The sequence below is a fragment of the Ylistrum balloti genome, unplaced genomic scaffold, assembly GCF_031769215.1.
Source record: "Ylistrum balloti isolate Yb309-2 unplaced genomic scaffold, AGI_CSIRO_Ybal_v1 Utg369782, whole genome shotgun sequence".
Lineage (NCBI taxonomy): Eukaryota > Metazoa > Mollusca > Bivalvia > Pectinida > Pectinidae > Ylistrum > Ylistrum balloti.
In genome coordinates this window covers 2,261,702-2,280,436 of record NW_026781970.1, presented here as the reverse complement: position 1 = coordinate 2,280,436, position 18,735 = coordinate 2,261,702, and the positions used below count along the sequence as shown (strand labels likewise).

The window sequence follows — 18,735 nt, the reverse complement described above, 5'->3', positions numbered from 1 at the left end:
GATCTACTACTGTACAGCGAACAAGTGTGAATCCTTGTGTCCCTCTAGTCAACATCAAAGTGCCATTCGTCATATCCTTGACAAATATTTTGGACTTTCTGTTTAAGCCTCAAAACTCACGACTCTATCTATTGCAAATCAGAAGTATTGTTGTAGTGAAATCTGTTACAGATAGATCTTCTACATTTATTCGTTACCGCTAATCATGCACTCTAGTATTTTTCAGTAGGATATTTTCGAACCTAACATAATAAAATGTATACGACTCTCAACAGAAAAAATGACGCAGACATGTCAGAATGATTAGAATAGTTTCAACATGATAAACTGTAAAAAAAACATTCATCAATGAATACAAACACACTGCAATCGTTCATGGACAAAAAATCATTGAAATATAAAATATTTTAAGAACTAAGTAAAATTTGTGAAAATTGAATTATTTTAAGAGCATGATTAGTTACCTACTACCGTCATACAAAGCTAGCGTCGTATGGAAATATATCCAGCAGTGTTAATTTGGTAACGTTTCATTACAGTCTAGTATTAAAGACTTGTGACATGGAAATTTATATATGCTGGTAAATGACTTGGTTATTTTATAAACACATGTGGTACTTGTATCTGTGTGTTAAATGTCACAATATTTTGTAATATTTATCACAATTACTGCTGACCTTAACGGTATAATTATTTCTCAAGATGTATGTTAATATACTGCTTTATATGTACATGGGAGAATTTCTTAATTTAGTTTCTTGTCGTTGGCCTGTAAGTTTATATTTTTGCATTGTTTTATTCTTCGGACAAAATTCAAATTTTAGATAATATTTGACTATATGTATATTTTTGCATATTATACGATTTTTAAAAAAAATAGTATGAATTTGACATCGGTTCAATATTTTGTGAACATGCTACTAAGTAGAGTATGGTCTTTGTCCTCGTTTTCTTGCAGACAGTATGATATGATTTTATTAATGACGATTGCTATTACGCTGTTCGTAGAAATCTGATATTTTTCGTCGTGATAAATGGCTAGATGGGATATTTAATTCAAAACGATTTAAAACAAAAAATAGTAGCTTATGTTAAAATTATAGATGTATTTTATGTATTTAAGTGCATGCCAGTGAAAAATAGTGATTAATACATAAATACTTTTATTTGATAAATCTTTTTTTAATGCACAGAAATAAATATGTGAAAGAGAAAAATAATCACGTTGATCATATATGGTATTTTTCCACCACGTAAAAATGCATAAGTACATTTAAAACCAGAAAGAAAAGTAAAGAAGTCAAGCAAAATTACTGATCTAAAAATTACTTAATCCTTTTTCGTATGTAAATATTTTATACTTTGTAGAATGTGTACAGTGCTTTGTATATAAAAGGCGACGATGTAATTATTACGACTGATGCTAAGGGTTTCCTAGATTTCGTTGTTAGTCTTGTTTTGTACTCAACATTTTCGATTTGGCATTATTCAATATTGTGTATATTTTGTCTCATACTAAGTTAAATGTTGTTTTTGATTTATTCAGTCCGTTGAAAACACATCTTGAATGTCAAACCGTAACTTTTACTAAGAAATTTCATTTTTACACATACAACTGTACAAGAAGGTATCATTGAACGTGAGAAATAAATAATAATAAAACATCTCCGACATTATTCACGCTATATCGATCGCTTTCCACTTTTTGTATTAACCAAAAGAAAAGTAAATTGTTATTTGTCAATTCGTTTAATGAGTGATCGGATAATTTTTTGTTTTTAAGCGTGCGTTTTATCTTTTAAGATGAATACCTTCAAAACAATAGCCTGTTTTAACTGTTCAAACAACAACAAAAAAACAGCGAGAAAACGGCGAGAACAAATAAAGTGTTGTTGATCTACTGTCATTCGATTGAGTTATCTAGGAACGATATACGGTTAGCAAAATCAGAAAAATTAACGTAGATTTATTCTTTTTAATGTCTAAATATCCCTGTTTTCTTGGGAAACATTCATGCGAAAAATAGATATTATAAACTTAGGATCGACTACTCTTTACATTTACAGTGTTGAATATTTACTTTCTGATTGTCGACTACTAAGTGTTTTACTTTTAGTGTGAAAGAATTTAATGATCATACGAACAATGGAGTTAAATAGAAAAAAGATGACTTATAATACAATATTTTAATTATACGTGTGTTGTATTGAACAATCCTTTTACAGCCACTGAGCCTATTTAGCGAGCACGTGCAAAAAATAATCAGGCAAATAAACAGTACAGTGAAAGATCTCATTAATATGTAATATTACTTATATTTTTTCTTAATTTTGTAAATTAGCTTTTTTTATTAAAAATCTTACTATGTTATCCGTCCAAGAGAGTGAAAATTACAACACTTTTTACATTGTATATCCCGTATAGTGGCGACATGTTTGCGAAATCTTAAAATTCTGTCTTATTTCACTTAGCATGTAATTCAATTCAGATTATTGGTCGAAGTACAAATTTAAACATTAATATCTTATCGAAGTTCCGAAAATATTTCAAAATTACGCTTTTGATACAAATTTTCTGAATCAAATCTGGATCTTATCATTTGTTTGAAAAGCTACAAAATTCGAGCATGATACTAATAAGTTGACCGGAATATCCACACCAGATGTTTAGAATCAATAAACCTAAAAAAGTAATGATTGATTACTAACTGTCTCGCTATACGGTATAAATCTATACTAAGTATGATGTACTAACGTATATTTCGCTATACGGTATACAGCAAAACCTCGTTACAATGCCCAAAACTGTCAAACAGTGAGTTGTCGTGATGGAAAGTGAAGAGAAATATCTAGATGTCAAAATAACTCCTCGAGACATTGGAAAATCGTCGATATGAAAGTAAAATAACGGTGGTATTGTAGCGAGGTATTTCTGTATCGAACATTTTTTATATAATTGCTGATGATCGCGTGATCTGTGATATTATATGTTCTATTATCTGTGTTGAAATAAAACGTGTTAAAGTAGATAACCGATATGTTAGCTTTTATTTAATGATATACGTATTCATTCTATATATCTTCTTATCTCTCTCTCTTCCCCCCTCTCTATCTCTCTCTAACAAACCGACGATGATTTCCACACCACCTGTTGGTCCCTAGGATCACCCTACAACCCGACGATGAGTTCCACACCACCTGTTGGCCCCTAGGATTATCCGGATGATACAGTTGTATGATGTGGCTTGGTTATATACTGTATGTACATATGTTGTTTACATCTCTGTGTGTGCTTTCCACACCGAAGAAGAGTGTTTTCGCATGTAAACTTTCTAGTCAATCGTTTTATCTACATGCATTTAGGCCTGGTTCTTGGTACGATCCACAACACCACGAGAGGTGTGCCGACGACGGTCGATCAAATCCAAGCTTAAAACAGTCAAGCTTGTTCCACCGTGTACCATTGCTGTCTATGTCGTTTGTCATTGAACTAGTTCTCTGGTGTTTGATGTTGTTAATCCTGTTTTGTGATGTCTGATGTTATTGACCCCATTCTGTGATGTCTGATGTTGTTGACCCCGTTATGTGATGTCTGATGTTGTTGACCCCGTTATGTGATGTTTGATGTTGTTGACCCCGTTCTGTGATGTCTGATGTTGTTGACCCCGTTATGTGATGTCTGATGTTGTTGACCCCGTTATGTGATGTTTGATGTTGTTGACCCCGTTCTGTGATGTCTGATGTTGTTGACCCCGATCTGTGATGTCTGATGTTGTTGACCCCGATCTGTGATGTCTGATGTTGATGACCCCATTCTGTGATGTCTGATGTTGTCGACCCCTTTCTGTGATGTTTGATGTTGTTGACCCCGTTCTGTGATGTCTGATGTTGTTGACCTCTTTCTGTGATGTTTGATGTTGTTGACCCCGTTCTGTGATGTCTGATGTTGTTGACCCCGATCTGTGAGGTTTGATGTTGTTGACCCCTTCCTGTGATGTTTGATGTTGTTGACCCCTTTCTGTGATGTTTGATGTTGTTGACCCCGTTCTATGATGTCTGATGTTGTTGACCTCTTTCTGTGATGTCTGATGTTGTTGACCCCCATCTGTAATGTCTGATGTTGTTGACCCCGTTCTGTGATGTTTGGTGTTGTTGACCCCGTTTCTCGGAACTCCTCTTTCCATTTCCTCTTGCGGATACAATATTAACGAAGCTGGAATGTTTTGACACCTTATCTAGTTTCTTCCTCCACATTTCCAGTGTTTCTGACTGGACAGAACACGTCCCAATTACGAACTACAGGCCACTTCAGCCAGCTTCATTTTTTATACCTGCTGTTTTCACCGTTTTCTGTTCCTCTCATATAGCCCTCACTTCTTTTCATGCTCTTTCCTTTGAGCTGTCTCTGCCTAGGCCCACTCTTGTCCTTTTGGTGTCCCAGGTCCTTGTTTACCGGCTGCTACACTTCTCACGATGTCCCCACGACGAAGTTTCAATTTTTAATTTTTGGTGCCCAGTCAGCTTTCAACTTCCTTCCGGATTTAACATTCATCTTTGCGTTCCTCGCCTTCTTGTCTTTGCTGTTCTAGACAAAGAAAAGTTGCATGACCTTATTTTAGCGAATTAATGTATATGCAGCTTGGTGCCGTCTCCTTACATCCTGATGCTGTTTTAGTTTTTTTTCTGATCCCTTTCATATGTATAGGAAAACAAGTCACTACACGTTCCGTCTTTTCTACAGGTAAAATTGTACATCATAGACCAGAACTGGTAAAAGTTTACGTGTGAGCACACCTTGCTGGTGTAACCACGATTAAAAAACCTCCTTGGTTTGTATTTTTAATTCAAAGACGCATGACGAATTTTACCAATAGTGATAAAGCATCGTAATAATATCATGAAAAAGATACGCAATCATCGGCTTCCGTAGATTTTTCACCTGCATGTACTCACCATGTACCTGTGGTTTCACTCGAGCAAAACCGAGCTGTTAGTGAGACCGACTGTTGGACATACTTGTGTTTGAAGAGTCATGCATGTATATCGAGCATCGTTACTGCAGATCAGAACACTATTTAAAATTTCGAATTATAAACCAGTATACGCTAAAACAAATGTAGTTTATGGTTCGGTGGACATGCATCTACATCCGTATTACTTACATAAATGGTTACTAACGAAAGACAAAAAGAACACTTACCTCAGTTAGAGGAGGTTGACTCGTAATAAAATCAGGCAAAAATTAAGCCAGAAGTGAGTGAATAGGTAAACACATACTGGTAATAGTTGTGGTCCTCTCTCCTTTACGTCGCTTATGCACTCACAGACACGTGACGCGATCGAACTTAATAAACGGTGGGTGCACGGAACCACGGTCACGATGACTTATTTTTGTGGAACAGGCTACATCAAACAGTTTCGTTTTGTTTTGATCACAGATGATTATCCATACCGGCATATGGAAAGATTTTCGTATCGTGAATGTCACCTAATCTACTTATAGATTCAAGATTTTTTATGACACACATACGCATGTAACAAGAGGTCATACAATATTTAAATCAGACATAACAGGGAGATTAGATAGTACACATTAAAGTTCAACATAATCTCATATATTCAGTATCATTTCATGGGCAAATTTAGTAGTATTTTATGGACAGATTAAGTATTATTTCATGGACAAATTCAGCAATAAAATTTAAACAGATTCAGTAATATCAAGGACAGATTGAGCAATATTTCATAGAAAGATTCAATAGTATTTCATGGACAGATTCTGTGTTATCATGGACACAATCAGAATTATCATGGACACAGTCATTATTTACATGAGTAAATTTAACATTAACTATAATGAAATCATCATCATCACATATGACATCATCATCATCAACAACACCATCATCATCATCATCATCATCATCATCATCATCATCATCATCATCATCATCATCATCACATATGACATCATCATCATCAACAACACCATCATCATCATCATCATCATCATCATCATCATCGTCACCATCATCATCTTCGTCGTCGTCAATAATAATGATTATTAATATTTGTTTACATCAAGTTATCACCAATTTCTATATCTACAGCGTATGGTATTTTGCTACTTTACTTTCGCTTATTTCTTTAAAATAACATTTTTAGTTACTCTTTTATTACATATTGTAAACATTCCTTTCATTTTATCAATATTTGGGTTTGTGTAATAATATTTTGAGATAAGTTTTTCTCTAATCTGGCGTATGGATTCTTTTTGACATTTATACAAATAATGAAATAAAACAAAGATTTTCTCTACTATCAATTAAACAAATTAATTTATTGTTGACTGAACATCTGATAATATTTTCAGACTCATTCCACTTTTTCTGTAAAAAATTTCAATCAACTATGTCTATTATTATTTTTTACTGTGTAACGAGATAGTTTTATCACAGCATCCAATCTAATAAGAACATATTATAACAAAAAAACGGAGAACTCTATAACAGAAATGCATATGTGTACAGTCACTTAGCGGAGAAATTTTAAAGTTTTAATCTCTTGAATCTGAATGGAAGATGTTTGGAAACTGGTTTCTTATGATATAGAATGTGGTCGATTAAGGTAGAGTGTCCTATCCATCGGAATTTTATTTCTTGTAGTTCATTTTAGGAACCGTGACTTCTTTAAAAAAAATCATTTTTAAGGTGTTATAAGTCGTTACTGTAAGCAGTTTTCTATCGTTTGTTCTCTTAAAATTTTCTATAATGATTGCATTTAAAAAGTTCAAATTAAAGTTATGGAAATAATTAAACATGGAACTTATGAAGATACTCACTACCTGTTCATCCCTTTTTTAAATATGAAGTTATTTATTTTTCAGATGGCAGAAAAACTAACCTTGCGTACCATTATAAAACAGAAAACCAGCGCGGCATTCAACCGTGAGCTTATTTGTGTATGGTCTACTAAATGCCTCGAATTTGTCATTGAATATTTAATTACCATGCATTTAACGGGTTTTACGTCCTATAACGGCCTTTTGGCGAGTATATATCGAATTTGTCATTTACATAGTATCGCGTAAGTAACACATAATTGATCGGAGCCTCTTTTAATAGGTTAATGCATTACCCGCCAATCTATTTAATAGTATAATAGTTGATATCAAAAAATCTCCACAACAATCTCTATTTTCTATCAACTCTCCACATTGCATGACAATTCTAATTGTAGTAGATTTAAGCGTAGTAGATAGTGTTGATTAATTTTGTCCATACACGCTCTCCAGCTATTTATTTAATGATATAAATTAGTCAACAAAAAACATCATTCTAAATCGTGAAATGTTATGTGTATAATATTAAATCCCACGAATCAAACATAAAAAAAACAGCAGCAGTACCTGAGGAGACAAACAACACTAACAGGAAACAGAACCTCACCACCACCCGTGGTAGCCATCAACAGGAATCCTGGTAAACAATAACAGTGTCGGCCAGAATCGAATTCAAACTCATCACATCACAAAAAACCACTGAAATCCTGTAGTTAGAAGTCAGATGTATCATGTATTTTAATGATGAATATTTTATTTGTTTACAAACCGAAAACTCATACATGTAACATAATGGCAATTAGGACAGGTACGAGCCCATCGGGAACCGACTACGGAATAGAGGTTCGAACTGAGAAAGTGAAAAGTGATATCGTGCTTATCAACAGCGGTAACGCCCCGCCTTCCACCTAGATACCGGGTTCGATTCCCGGAACAAATGTGAAAAGGTAAGGGGTCACCTATCCTACCACGTGGTATCAATATTACAAGGCATTGTTGTATATTGTTAAAATACTGGTTCAAGCCACTCGAAGACAAAGATACATGTAGATAGAACATTCACACTCCATGTATCAGGAAATATCATTTCATCTTATGAAACTGTATTGAACTGCCTCGTCGCGCAAGCTGATTGTTACCGAGTAAAAGTGTGTTGTTGTTATAGCACCGATGTTGTCAGTAAAACTTGTCAAGCTTTCCTTTCATCAGAACCTGATAGAAAAGTTTAATCTAAATTGATTGAATGAACAGGGTTAACAGTGACCTTGACCTCTGAACAACAACCGTGACCTTGTACGCATGGTTAAAAAGAACAGTAAAACTGTATTTATCAATTAATATTGTTTCAGTATCTCTAAGACCCTGACCCTTGACCAGTTAAACAGTCAGAATAAGCTTGTAATACAATATCTCTACTTCGTACTGTGGCCGAAAAATAATAAAGCTAACAAAGCGTCGTTCTTCAGAAATGTACCTCAATTGTGTTTATGTGCCTCAGTTAAATTTATATACCTCAATTAAGTTTATGTACCTCAATCAAGTTTATGTACCTCAATTATGTTTATATACCTCAATTAAGTTTATATACCTCAATCAAGTTTATGTACCTCAATTATGTTTATGTACCTCAATTAAGTTTATGTACCTCAATTATGTTTATGTACCTCACTTAAGTTATGTACCTCAATTAAGTTTATGTACCTCAATTATGTTTATGTACCTCACTTAAGTTTATGTACCTCAATTAAATTTATGTACCTCAATTAAGTTTATGTACCTTACTTAAGAAGATCAGAACCTCTGTTGATAAAAAATCCTTTTCACCGAATAATTCTTTACATCGAATGCGAATTTTAGAAAATCTGAACAGCCAGAAGAATTTAATGATGACCTCAGAATTTCTTTCTTTTATAGAACCTGACCTCTGTCTCCAGGAGTCGGACAGGCGTTACACGGATAAGGAGAACCTAAGTCTTTCACTGTTGTGTTCCGACATGCTGTCCGATCGGACCCATTCTATCAGGATTCATCAAATGATGAAAAAAGAAAAATGAAAAAAAATCAAGAAATAACAGAAGTAGAAATCCCCGAGGTATCATATTAACATTTTGTCGCGTTTCCATCAACTCGACACTAAATACATCTAAATGCACTACGCCATACAGCACACACGTCACGACACAATGTTTGTGTTCGGTTTTGTAATACTGCGATGAACGATAACACTATCAATCAGAGTGTCGATAACGGCTATTAGCTACAAAATGGACTGTGTGTATTAACGTTATTTAGCTTGAAATATAATGCAGATCAAAAGGTAAAAACATGGTGTCGGTTAAATCTATACTATTTACATTTAACAGAAGAGTGAACAAGCTGTACGTCAACTTTTTGTTAATTACTAGGATTCTAATTAGATCGATACTTCCACAAGAACAGGCGTATTGCTCCAGTCCCAGACAGGCTCTTCAGCGATACATATATTACTAAAATTGCTATAGATTTTCATCTTTATATCTTCTTCTCCAATTTTTACACTATTTTATCGTTTTGGAGGTAGAATTATAACGTTTTTTCAAACAGCCTTTTATCGGTAACGACAACCTTGTATATGGCGGTACCACAATTGTCAGTTTTGTGGTGACTTTAAGGCAGAATGGTAAATGGTGTATGGGTAAATAATGGTATTGTGTAGTATCTCTTACAACAAGTGTTTGTTCATAACCACAAATGACAGGATAATAGGTAAATGACACCCCCTCCAACTCCCCCCCCCCCCGATATATATATATATTTCTCATCACGAGTGAAAATATGCGTGTCGATTTACCCAATAGATATTCACGGTAGCTGATCGCTAGTCATTATACAGTACAAACACCAGCGTCATAATGGTATACCCAAGAGTGCCAATAAAAGAACAGCATGGTTGTTTGTGTCGGGTGTACACCATACTCCATACATTATGGATGACATTCCGTTAGTCGACAAGCACTGAGATCCAGTCACAGAGCTAAAAGTGTCGAGTATTAAAGGCAATTTACGTCATTAGGTTACCATTGCCTGTACTTGTTATGCCAGTATCGATATCATTCACGCGACTTTCATTTTCCAAAACATCTACGTATATTATTTCGGAAGTAGTTTATGAGAGACTAGAGTAGGTTTGTTGTTTGTGAACTGGACAGAGGTAAACAAGGGAAGGAGAGGAATGTTTTAGGTAACAGTTGCCTCCATCCTCATCTCAAAAATAATTGTCAAATATATGGGATTCCTCGAGCCCAACACTCCCCATCAAAAGTCATTTATCCTAATTCAATCCAGGACAGTCTTAAGGCCCCTAACTGTCCAGTCCATTTCCCTCATGATAAAGGGTTAAATACAAAGCAGTCTTTAGGCCCCTATCTGTCCAGTCTTTTTCCTTTATGATAAAGGGTTAAATACAAGTCAGTCTTTAGGCCCCTAACTGTCCAGACTTTTTTCTTCATGATAAACGGTCAAATACAAGTCAGTCTTTAGGCCCTAACTGTCCTATATATTTCCCTTCATGAAAACAGTCATAAGTCAGTTTTTAGGCCCCTAACTGTCCATATATTTCCCTTCAAGTCAGGTTTCAGGCCCCTAACTGTTCAATGTATTTCCTTCTCTATAACGGTCAAATACAAGTCAGTCTTTAGGCCCCTAAATGTCCAATCTATTTCCCTTCATGACAACGTCAAATACAAGTCAGTCTTTAGGCCCCTAACTGTCCAGTCTATTTCCCTTCATGATAAACAGTAAAATACAAGTCAGTCTTAAGGCCCCTAACTGTCCAGTCTTTTTCCTTTATGATAAAGGGTTAAATACAAGTCAGTCTTTAGGCCCCTAACTGTCCAGACTTTTTTCTTCGTGATAAACGGTCAAATACAAGTCAGTCTTTAGGCCCTAACTGTCCTATATATTTCCCTTCATGAAAACAGTCAAATACAAGTCAGGTTTCAGGCCCCTAACTGTTCAATGTATTTCCTTCTCTATAACGGTCAAATACAAGTCAGTCTTTAGGCCCCTAAATGTCCAATCTATTTCCCTTCATGACAACGTCAAATACAAGTCAGTCTTTAGGCCCCTAAATGTCCAATCTATTTCCCTTCATGACAACGTCAAATACAAGTCAGTCTTTAGGCCCCTAACTGTCCAGTCTATTTCCCTTCATGATAAACAGTAAAATACAAGTCAGTCTTTAGGCCCCTAACTGTCCAGACTTTTTTCTTCATGATAAACGGTCAAATACAAGTCAGTCTTTAGGCCCTAACTGTCCTATATATTTCCCTTCATGAAAACAGTCAAATACAAGTCAGTCTTTAGGCCCCTAACTGTTCAATGTATTTCCTTCATGATAAACGGTCAAATACAAGTCAGTCTTTAGGCCCCTAAATGTCCAATCTATTTCCCTTCATGATAAACAACAGTCAAATACAAGTCAGTCTTTAGGCCCCTAACTGTCCAGTCTATTTCCCTTCATGATAAACAGTAAAATACAAGTCAGTCTTAAGGCCCCTAACTGTCCAGTCTTTTTCCCTTCATGATAACGGTCAGACACAAGTCAGTCTTTAGGCCCCTAGCTGTCCAGTCTATTTCCTTCATGATAAACGGTCAGACACCAGTCAGTCTTTAGGCCCCTAGCTGTCCAGTCTATTTCTCTTCATGATTTCCCTTCATGATAACGGTCAGACACAAGTCAGTCTTTAGGTCCCTATCTGTCCAGTCTTTTTTCTTCATGATAATGGTCAAATACAAGTCAGTCTTTAGGCCCTAACTGTCCTATATATTTCCCCTCAAGATAAACAGTAAAATGCAAGTCAGTCTTAAGGCCCCTAACTGTCCAGTCTATTTCCTTCATGATAAACAGTAAAATGCAAGTCAGTCTTAAGGCCCCTAACTGTCCAGTCTATTTCCTTCATGATAAACAGTAAAATGCAAGTCAGTCTTAAGGCCCCTAACTGTCCAGTCTTTTTCCCTTCATGATAACGGTCATGATAAGGCCCCTAACTGTCTAGTCTATTTCCCTTCATGATAAACAAGTGTCAGTCAGTTTAAGGCCCCTTTTTCCCTTCACTGTCCAGTCTTTTTCCCTTCATGATAACGGTCAGACACAAGTCAGTCTTTAGGCCCCTAACTGTCCAGTCGATTTCCCTTCATGATAATAGTCAAATACAAGTCAGTCTTTTGGCCCCTATCTGTCCAATCTATTTCCCTTCATGATAAACGGTCAAATACAAGTCAGTCTTTAGGCCCCTATCTGTCCAGTCTATTTCCCTTCATGATAAACGGTCAAATACAAGTCAGTCTTTAGGCCCCTATCTGTCCAGTCTATTTCCCTTCATGATAAACGGTCAAATACAAGTCAGTCTTTAGGCCCCTAACTGTCCAGTCTTTTTTCCTTCATGATAAACGGTCAAATACAAGTCAGTCTTTAGGCCCTAACTGTCCTATATATTTCCCTTCATGAAAACAGTCAAATACAAGTCAGTCTTTAGGCCCCTAACTGTCCAGACTTTTTTCTTCATGATAAACGGTCAAATACAAGTCAGTCTTTAGGCCCCTAACTGTCCATTTATTTCCCTTCATGATAACAGTCAAATACAAGTCAGTCTTAAGGCCCCTAACTGTCCAGTCTATTTCCTTCATGATAAACAGTAAAATGCAAGTCAGTCTTTAGGCCCCTAACTGTCCAGTCTATTTCCCTTCATGATAAACGGTAAAATGCAAGTCAGTCTTAAGGCCCCTTACTGTCCAGTCTTTTTCCCTTCATGATAACGGTCAGACACAAGTCAGTCTTTAGGCCCCTAACTGTCTAGTCTATTTCCCTTCATGATAAACGGTAAAATGCAAGTCAGTCTTAAGGCCCCTCACTGTCCAGTCTTTTTCCCTTCATGATAACGGTCAGACACAAGTCAGTCTTTAGGCCCCTAACTGTCTAGTCTATTTCCCTTCATGATAAACGGTAAAATGCAAGTCAGTCTTAAGGCCCCTAACTGTCCAGTCTATTTCCTTCATGATAAATGGTCAGATACAAGTCAGTCTTTAGGCCCCTATCTGTCCTATCTATTTCCCTTCATGATAAACGGTCAGATACAAGTCAGTCTTTACGCCATTACTGTCCAATCTATTTCCCTTCATGATAACGGTCAAATACAAGTAAATCTTTAGGCCCCTAACTGTCCAGTCTATTTCCTTCATGATAAATGGTCAGATACAAGTCAGTCTTTAGGCCGCTAACTGTCCAATCTATTTCCCTTCATGACAACGTCAGATACAAGTCAGTCTTTAAGCCCCTAACTGTCCAATCTATTTCCCTTCATGACAACGTCAAATACAGTCTTTAAGCCAATCTATGTCCTTCTTGGTATGTGTTGAATGGTTGTGTGGAACTATTTTTCAGGTCAATGGTAAAATTGTCATTAGAACTCTTACTGAAACTGAACTAGTCACGATTCAGGTTTCTGTTCAGCAACTTCTGTTTTTATGGGCCATTTATTCCAAAATTTTGTACATAGGTTGCTAGTTTGGAAGAGTAACATGGGGTTGCTGTAAAGGTCAGCAGGTCAAAGGTCATGTGACTTAAGAAACATAAACTGATAGTATTTGTGCACTTTTTCTGAGAGACTTATCACCCATTTCTTAATCTGTATGTCTTCAACCGAAATGGCTTTCATAGCAACCTTCACTGAGAATTCTGACTGCAAGATGAAATTGGAATATTAACTAATTTTGACTGAACTTTGTATTAGAACTTAAAGATCATTTAGAATGTGAATGACATAATGGTAATGTCACTTTTTTGTAGGTGTAAGGTTTTTTTCCCTTAAGCTTATTAAGTTTTGTTCGAAGAATTTTAATAATAATATTAATCAATTGAAATGAATTTAGATAATTTTGTTTGCTATTCAATTCAAACCAGTATTTAATAATTGAAGTTGTTTTCAAATGTAAGCAAGTTGCGCGTGCTTATGAAGAACAATACACGTTTCTGTAAATATTAAATGATGTGGCAATAAATCATGCGGTACCCTCTGTCGCTGTGAAAATACAGTTAATGGTTGTTGTTATTATTATCCTATTGGATAATTAAAAGGAGAACTGGCAGATACCCTGATTGGAAACCTACAATCCTGACCCTCACACATGCAGTGAGTGTGAGCACCACGACTGTGGGTTACCAACAATGGGAACTACGAATCAGCTTTTCTACCTGCAAACTGTCAATCTAAAATGTAAATAATCTTTCAGAAATGATCATAATTAAATTTCAATAATTTCCTTTAATGACAGCGTTTGTCATTGTCAAACTACATATTGTACATAATGCTTTATAACTATCTTATGACAGTAAGATAAAAAATTAAGACAACCACAATCATATCATTAAATCAATTTCTATTTAATTAACAAGAATTTAATGGTACATGTATCATAGCATACAAGCATTGTACATTCCAATTCTCAATCATTACTGACAATCATAACAATGATAATGGTATAGCAGTGACAGCAAATCCTCAAAGATCCCTGACACCCACAAAGATGAAATCTTAGTCGATTCCATGATAGATTGTTCCCTCATCCACTGGCCAAATTAACAAGACTAGACACTCTCATTGAATCAGTTACTAAGTGAATTGTAACCATATATCAATATAAAATGGAAGTGAAAATTTTGTTTTAGAGTTTTTGGAGGAAATAAGGATAATTTAGCATAGACATTTATATATATATACACAGAAAGATCTACCGATTACAATTTACAGAAAAATAGTTTAAAATTGTTAATTTGGATGGAAATGAACAAAATGTCAATATTAAAATAAATTGAAACACGGCTTAGATTTAAGCATGTTTAAAATATAACGAGTCTTTGTTTATATACCAAATGTATTCTGTCAGTAGTGAATCAAATAATCTTCCCAATTGTCTAATACAGTAAATTAACTTTCAGATACCATAAAATGATAGACAACAGATTTATTTACAAAACTATAGAATGATGATGACATCCTAATAACAACATTGAAGAAAGCTGGCTGGTATTGCATGTTAAATATCACAACTATTAACATTTTTACAAAATAATTTTCTTGAAAATACAGCAAATTTTAAATTCAAATCAACAAAAATGATTATTTAAATAACTGAATTGCATTTTATTACATGTGTTTTTCCTGTAGCTCTCTATACTTATCTACAGCCCTATACACCAATACATCTCATATTTACTCGACTAAACTCTGGTGTATTACAACATAGATGTTTATGGCTAAAAAGCTATTTGGAACATTTTAAACTCTCACAAGCTGCAACACAAACAATATCATATGTCCTTCCTTACCTACACAAAATCAAGGACAACAACCACTTCTGTTTATATTTCACATCAATACAAATAATAAGACATACATAACTTGCCAATGATATTTGAAGAGAAGCGTTCGGCAACAAAGGTAAACTCAACATCAAACCCTAGCACTATTAATACCCTGTAATTTGGCACAGTTTTACAAGAAAAGCAGAATTTAGGGATATTCCGTATTTATAAAATTTAAAAATGAAAATATCTTTATACTTATTGTTTTTATATCTATTACACATGTTCTTTATGCACATAATTTCTCGATTTTTTTTTCCTGAATATTTTATGATAATGGTGATGAAGATATCTCCTTGCTGATAAACTCTGGTCTATCTTCTAATGACAAACAAGACATTTCAAAGGACATTAAAATACATGTTTAATTTTGAATAGTTATTGTCTTTGATAAAAAAAACTAAAGCCCTGTTTCAACTGACATACAACAGAAGCCATGGCTTCTCAACAAGTTTTTAGTGAAGTGTGAGTTTTGTTCATCTATACAATATGTCTTTATTAAGAAGTGAAGTTATAAATATCTACCAGGTATTTGGCCATAAGTCCTGCATGGCAACAAGCCTATTCACATTTAGGGCAGTTTAGAAATGACAATTTATTCCAAATAAATCCCTCCCCTTCTAAAGAGTTGATCTTCTTACCTGTGACTGCATATTATGTATTATCCAGGTGGGCTTACAGCAGAATAAATACAGCAATTATAGAAAAATTAGGGAGATTTTCACTGAATATACCTTCAGAACATTTCTGGATTTATTTCAATTTACATGTACAGACAATTTCCTTTTCAAATGAACATGTGTATAAACACAAACCTCAAAAATTCCTTCCATAAGGATGGAAATGGATTTCCATTGTGAAGCTATATATCTGTGGTATTGTATAACACAATCTCTCATCGCCAAACACTGTATGTAATTTAGATATTAATAGTAAATGTGCACTGTACCAGAACAGAAGAATATTATATCTAAGTATCAAGGGATGCTTAATATATAAAATAATTGAAACGACTCAGTCACCAACAGAGAAACAGGTTCTATCTACACACAACATCACTCAACACTATTTTTACAATATCAAGACCAATATGAATTAACAAATTAACTTTTTTTGTTCTTTGTCTCTTTGAAATCTCTTTGCGTCGTATTACACTAGATCAATAAAATGTTCAAATGATTGCTTTTCTCTGTGCATCATTGATTTTATATATTCAGAAACATAGACCAAATTATATCAAATTTGTTATTTATTATTCTTAACTCTGTGTGTATTTTTTATTTCTTGAAAATCTCTATACACAGGGATCCATTACCTCCATCAGCCAATCTTCAAATAGAATATATATTTATAGAGATGAAGTCGGTTACAACTCTAAATGATAATACACGTTCTGACCCAGTGATCCTGAAGACCTCATGTCAACATATCATTTCATGTTTCCTGTAAAGATCGACTGAGAGGTCTATAATGCTTGCTGATATTGAACCCAAGAAAAATGATAAAAGTAAAATATTTTACACAGAAATATAGAGTTTTGACAAAAAAGTCTTAAGATTAAGATATCCTCTAAACTAGTGACATCACCACCCTGACCTTTGAACTATAGCGTTTGTTTCTATCTTGAATGTTGGTGAATAACGGTGAACATCTTTCTTGATAAAATTGAGAACAAATAAAATATTAAGTATTGCTTCTTTCCTATAAAATGTATGACTTCTTACACCACCAGTAGGATTGCCTAACGATCACAAAGGAAATCAAAGTAATTGTCAAAGGTTGAATATATCTTCAAAAAGTTCTAGTAATGCTAATTTGAATTCAATCCATTGAAAAAAGAAAATTTTAAGAATCTATTTATCAATAATTCTGGTATAATTTTTTTCTGATATGTGGCTGGAGCAAATGATTTTGTACCTTGATTAAATGACACAAAGCCAAAATAAAGCAATAACTGTTGTATAATGGAAACAGTGAGGCTGTGGCTACAGCTGCATGTTCCTAACATGTCCAGGTTATCAGGTGACAAATGAGGATAGAGGTATAAATCAATTACACTGTGCTAGATTCTCTCCCACTCATGCTCATTAAACACCACAATGCCACATATAACTTCACAATTATTTTGTACTGTTATGCCTGTTGGTTCCATTTTTGTTAGTCTTGTTCTACTCTGGGAACGTGACAATGACTGAGATACAATGTGGGTTTCGTCGATAAATCAGACATTTCCCCGCTTTATATAAATTCATACATTCACTTACTTACGATGTTGCCGTCCATCTAATACAAATTTGATGTTATAAGGATGTTCCATAAAATAAAAATCATCATCATAGGTTCTGTTTACTGAAATGTGATATTGGGACTGGCAACAAAGTTGTCAGTATATCTAGGTTAATGAATTATGGATAGTGAAACAAGAACAGGATTCTCCAGTCTATTACAAACATGGGGCATTATTTCAAGGTTTCTTCTGATAACATATGAAATTTCAGCATTTTAAAAAAAATTTATAATTGTTTTTAAGTATTTGTCTTGTCAAAGTCCACCATATTGTCACAGACATATTTTGTAATTAATTGTCTTGTAAAAGTATACTCCACCACACTGCCCCAGAGATATTTTGTAATTAATTGTCTTGTAAAAGTATGCTCCACCACACTGCCTCAGACATATTTTGTAATTAATTGTCTTGTAAAAGTATACTCCACCACACTGCCCCAGAGATATTTTGTAATTAATTGTCTTGTAAAAGTATGCTCCACCACACTGCCTCAGAGATATTTTGAGCCACAGTTTACTGTAGGATGTACATATATTAGGAAATTCATCCAGCCACTGGTGCTGCCACTGTAGAAATACATCTGCCACATATATCTTTGTTCTATTTGACAGTGACAAAAATCAGATGTATTTTAATCATGTTCATTAATTTGACAGAATAACTTTCTGTTTTATCAAAATATTTATTTCAAAATATATATAACCCTGTAAATAAGCAATTTTATTTGCTGTAACAAACAAGTTTATTTACGAAAAATCATAGAATTAATGTTATATCTGTTGAAGTTTTGAACTATATTACCATGAGGAGCTCTTGGTGTTTGTTGTCAGGGATAATTCAGTATAACATCAACGCCAGGTAAACAAACAACAAACTATATGAAGGCTTGATAGCCTGAAAGAATACACTTTAAGTGTCTTAATAGTAAAGCTGCATTTTGGCTTGGGACAAACCCGAGAAATGTGGCTCGCCATAATCTTGTCACTTTTGTCTTTTTTTAGCCTCACCAAATACAGCTTATATTCTAAAACACTGACCATATATTCTCTATGTATACACCCTCCAAAGACATATTTATCAATTGACCATATATTCTTTGTGTATATACCCTTAAAAGACATATTTATCAATTGACCATATATTCTTTGTGTATATACCCTTAAAAGACATATTTATCAATTGACCATATATTCTTTGTGTATATACC

General features: G+C 34.5%; 1 protein-coding gene across 1 annotated transcript; it reads right to left on the bottom strand.

The window, feature by feature from the left end:
- Positions 1-3,667: 3,667 nt before the first annotated feature.
- On the bottom strand, positions 3,668-4,183 carry LOC132544191 (uncharacterized). The gene has a single exon (XM_060207759.1). The coding sequence runs from the start codon at positions 4,181-4,183 to the stop codon at positions 3,668-3,670; it is 516 nt and encodes a 171-aa protein (XP_060063742.1).
- Positions 4,184-18,735: the final 14,552 nt, after the last annotated feature.

Coding starts and splice junctions, on each gene's coding strand:
- LOC132544191 (XM_060207759.1), bottom strand. CDS start 4,183: ATGGAAAGAGGAGTTCCGAGAAACGGGGTCAACAACACCAAACATCAC.